The sequence below is a fragment of the Pleuronectes platessa genome, chromosome 3, assembly GCF_947347685.1.
Source record: "Pleuronectes platessa chromosome 3, fPlePla1.1, whole genome shotgun sequence".
Taxonomy (NCBI): domain Eukaryota; kingdom Metazoa; phylum Chordata; class Actinopteri; order Pleuronectiformes; family Pleuronectidae; genus Pleuronectes; species Pleuronectes platessa.
In genome coordinates, this window is record NC_070628.1 from 2,008,750 (window position 1) to 2,013,166 (window position 4,417).

The 4,417-nt window shown below is 41.8% G+C and overlaps 1 protein-coding gene across 1 annotated transcript; it reads right to left on the reverse strand.

The window, feature by feature from the left end:
- Positions 1 to 300: 300 nt before the first annotated feature.
- On the reverse strand, positions 301 to 4,205 carry ptp4a1 (protein tyrosine phosphatase 4A1). The gene is made up of 5 exons (XM_053419254.1): positions 4,013 to 4,205; positions 3,671 to 3,763; positions 2,576 to 2,706; positions 1,382 to 1,456; positions 301 to 535 (listed from the first exon to the last, which is right to left on the reverse strand). Exons 1-5 carry the CDS (start codon positions 4,115 to 4,117, stop codon positions 418 to 420), a joined length of 522 nt encoding a protein of 173 aa, XP_053275229.1. The 5' UTR covers positions 4,118 to 4,205; the 3' UTR covers positions 301 to 417.
- Positions 4,206 to 4,417: the final 212 nt, after the last annotated feature.

Sequence of the window (4,417 nt, forward strand, 5' to 3'; positions counted from 1 at the left end):
TCTGCTCACAGGAAATGAATTCATCTTTTTATCCTTTAGCACGATCTCAGGCGACGTCAGACGCACCGGCCAATCAAAATCTTTGAGTTGCGTTTGCAGAAGAAACAATTAATCCAACATTTTACGATGATACACGACTCAGCGCTGCCCTGGCTTAGTTTTTTTTTTTGTTTAAATGGGCATAAGAATAGGAAACACCCGGTTCACACAACTCTGGACTTGTCTTTTTGTGACACTAGTTTGGAGCCTGAAGGGGGGGGGGGGTTTAACTACCGCACATGGTTTTCCAAATAAAATGACTTCAACACAATGACTAAGGAAACAAGCCGGCCAGGTACGAAGAAGCTAGCTAGGTCGAACTGAGCTGGTCCGCAGGGCGGTGGGGGGGGGGGTGTGGGCGGGGCTCAGGGCTTGGCTCTACTGGATGCAGCAGTTATTGCGATGGCCGTTGGAATCTTTGAAGCGCAGGCGCATCTTTGGACGATATTTCTCCAGATAGAACAGCTGCTTGCTGTTGAACGCTCCTCGACGCTTCCTGAAAGAAAGAGGAGGTTTGTGTCAGAAGGAGCAACAACCACCACAAGGTGACGGAGGCTGGTTGGTTTCTGTGGGAATGTGATGGAAGCCTGAAGGAAGCAGGACTAAACCACGGCCCTGTAGTGTTTGTTAAAAGTTAGAGTAGTGCGGACGCCAGGTGAAGGTCAAGCAGAGCTCATGTGTTATCAGGTGAAAATGTAGAAATGTGTGTGTTGCCTTCACATCCACAGAAACTCAAAGTGTTGAGTTACATCTGAAAAAGTAGTAAATCCTCAGTTCTTTCCATTTACACACACAACTCTGTGTGCAGCATGAGAGCGAGGCTGCACACAGCGAAACGTAAAAGGTTAAAGGTCAAAGTATGAACGGGTTCATCATCTGGTGAGAACCAATCTCCCATCAGGCGATGACTCATCGGACTCTAACAGCACTTCCTCCACCTGAGTCACTCTTCTTGTATCTGATTCCTCATCTATTTAGAGCTGTGACTCATGGCTGCTGGTTTCCTGTGATGAAACCATCCTGTGTGTGGGATGTGCAGGTTATGTAACACAGTATTTAGGTCTAGTGGACAGTTATTATATTGTAGATCTAGAAGTGGAGGATCAGTCATTAGACGGTGCTGCAGCTAATGTAACTGTAAAACATGCCACTCATTCATATCCTGATCAATCAGTGGATTTTTATAATCAAAGGATTTCTCACCTGAAATATCAACATACACATTTGCCTTAATAATCCAGTTTCCATTGAGAACACCAGAGAGATGCTCCATCCGCTGTTCATTCCAAACAACCTTCATCTTAACAAAAACCTCAGACTGTGTGTTGTCACGTGAACTTACTGTCGGATGAACTGGACAGCGTCTTCATACTTCATCCCACATTCAATCAAGGCGAGAGCGACCAGAACAGGAGCTCTGCAGGAGACGAGCAGAACGCACCTCAGTCAACAGGAAACACAAACAACTGGTTCAGCTTCTCCCACTGACCGACTGGGAGAAAAGATTTAAGACTCCAGTTTAACAGAGGATATAAAAAGAAAAGAGACAATTTGGAAACAATTCTGAAGATGTTATCAAAGGTTTGACACATTATATTATATTATACTGCATTACAATGCAATCTGACACTGTTCACTGTCTTGCATTTCACTTTTTATATCTTTTATATATTTTTATTTAGATATGTTTATGTTTATGAAATGTTACTTTGTATAAATATTAGAAAAAGTGAGTAGCTAAGAAGTAAATATATATATATATATTTTCTTTATTGCTTTTCTTATGCGTGTTGTAATTATTGTGTTTGTATGTTTCTATGTTCATTGTATGCACCAATAACCAGAGCAAATTACTGGTAGGTGTAAACCTACTTGGCAATAAATACTTTCTGATTCTGATGTTTTACAGTTAAACAGTATAAACCAACTATATATAAAATAACTATAAAGAAAATATATAGAACTTGAATTAAAGAGAATTAAAAAATAATGTGTTTTCTTGTCGACTCTAAGAAAACACACACGGGACAGAATGTCTCGACTATTGTTCAACAACATGAGAAGAATAATCCACACAACTGCTGTTTGTCAAACCACAACTGACGACACGTGTGTTGACACTTTGGATTCTTGATTTCCAAACTCTACTTTGACTTGATAGAATTAAACAGTAATCAGCCACTTTCGTATTTTATCTAATGATCATTATTTCATAGATAAAATGCTAAAATGAAAAATGAATGTCATTTTTGAAAATGTGAGGCTTTTAGCTGCATCTGTTTAACCCTCAGGAAACAGAGGTCGTATGTGCGGCTGTTTAAAATCAATAAAAAATTAAAAACTCGGACACGTATTCAAGTCAACACTTCTGTCTTCTGCTTCATCGTGTTCATCGGTTTTTCAGTGAAATAAAGACTTTAAACAATCCTCAGTTTGTTGCTGTAGCAGAAAACGAGCCAGTGTGAGTTTGACTTCCCACCAGCACAGCTCAGGTGTGAACCAGTTACTGAGCTGAGAACCCAGTACCAGCGCTCACCTCCCCAGTCCTGCCACACAGTGGACAGCGACGCAGCAGCCTGGCTCCTCCCGGAACTTCAGCTTCAGCAGGTTCAGCCAATCGTCCACGATCTGGTTGGAGGGAGGAGCTCCATCATCGAACGGCCAATCCTGGAGCAGGAGAGGAGGCAACGGGGAAATAACGTCATTGGCCCAGTTTCTTGGAAACCAAAACAAAAGAAGTGGGAGGGCCCAGCCGGCAGGGGAGAGAACATGTTGTTGTGGGGGGGGGGGGGGGGGGGGGTGGGGGGTGGGGGGGGGTGGAGGGATGGAGGCTTTTCCTTTCTTCTGTTTCAGAGGCTTTGTTTGACATTTTAAAAAGGTTTGAATTTATGAACATTAAGTTTAAATTCATTTCTACGCTCTTAATTAAAACAGGCAAAGCATCAGGTTAAAAAATATGCTTAAATCACAACAATAACTCAAGAGCTGATGGACAGAAAATACATTTTGATAAGAGATGAAGCAAAAAAACGTATCAATATGAATTTAATATTATTATATAAACTGTTGCTTTGATAGGGCGAGACTCGGGGGAAGTTGTGCTTGGTCTTTATTTGTTTACTCACTTTGTAGAGACTGAACTGTTATGATAGAAAATAATCTGCAGAATAATCGATGATCAAAATAATGGTTAATTAGCTGCAGCTACACATTTAACACAATAATTCAAATCAGGTTTACTCACTAATCCATTGTCAAGGAAGGTAAGTTTTGATTACTACAGGAAGCAGTGTGAGGATCTTAAGGGTTTAAATCAGTTAAATATGAAACATGTACATTTGTAAGATCTGTAAATAAACTCGGTTCCATGTCAGATTGTTTTTCTTTTAAAAGACATTGAGCCTCAAAGTCTCTCTGAACTAAATCTAAGCACCGACTCATCGTGTTGACGAGAGACAAAAGGTTCAAGCTGTGAGTCATGACTGCACTTTGTCTGTTGTGTGTTTTATTGATGCAAGTTTTTACATAACGCTGTAAGATAACACCTTAACTGACCACATGTTTGGAGGGGGGGGAGGGGGGAGGCAAACATTAATCACGAGGTTCGTCAGTTATTTAAGTTTGAACTCACCAGAACCTGGATTCCCTCTTTCACCACCAGGGCGGCGTCGTAGGTGGCCTCACAAACTCTCACTACAGTGGTGACTCCATATTTCTTCAGCTCCTGCAAAAATACATCAGGTGACTGGTGAGAGATAATAAGCAGATACACACATGTACACTATTAAAAGATATTAAGTGATTTTACAGTTTTATCTTCTTCTGAAACACGTTTTCAAAGTTCTCATGTTCCGTTATCTCTTCTCAAATCATCTCCCCAGCCTGGGATCTTTGTCCTCATGCTTCCTCAAAGTGAACAGACACTTCTATCTGAACAAATGGATGAGTTCTACCCGATGCAAACGCTGCTCACCTCGATGAACTTGTTCAGGGTGGCGTTGGTGGGATTGTGGGTGATGAGGAACCTCATGTTCTTGTACGTGATCTCCACAGGGGCAGGTCTGTTCATGCGAGCCATGGTGACACACCGATGTAAACACAGAGTTGAACTCGGAGGGAATGTCAAAAACACCAAAATGTCCAACGAGCTTCCAGATACAAAAACTCCCTCTGGTCGTCTTCGAGTTTGGCAAAGCTGGAAAAACTGAAAATGAACAAAGGCTGCGACGGGTGGATTCGGGGAGTTGGCGTCCGAAAGGATGGACGATGGGAAAAGTAACTCAAAACCCTCTTCTTTGGAATGAAACTAAAGGAAAGGAAGAAAAATAAAAAAACAAGGCTGGTTCCACCTTGGGTCTGGCCGACGAGGGCAGTGTGC

Excerpts from the sequence above, each read along its gene's own strand:
- ptp4a1 (XM_053419254.1), bottom strand. The coding sequence starts at position 4,117 with ATGGCTCGCATGAACAGACCTGCCCCTGTGGAGATCACGTACAAGAAC. Across the intron at positions 1,457-2,575 it reads TGTGTGGCAGGACTGGGGAG|AGCTCCTGTTCTGGTCGCTC; the intron begins GTGAGCGCTGGT and ends CGTCTCCTGCAG. Across the intron at positions 536-1,381 it reads GCTGTCCAGTTCATCCGACA|GAAGCGTCGAGGAGCGTTCA; the intron begins GTAAGTTCACGT and ends TCTTTCTTTCAG.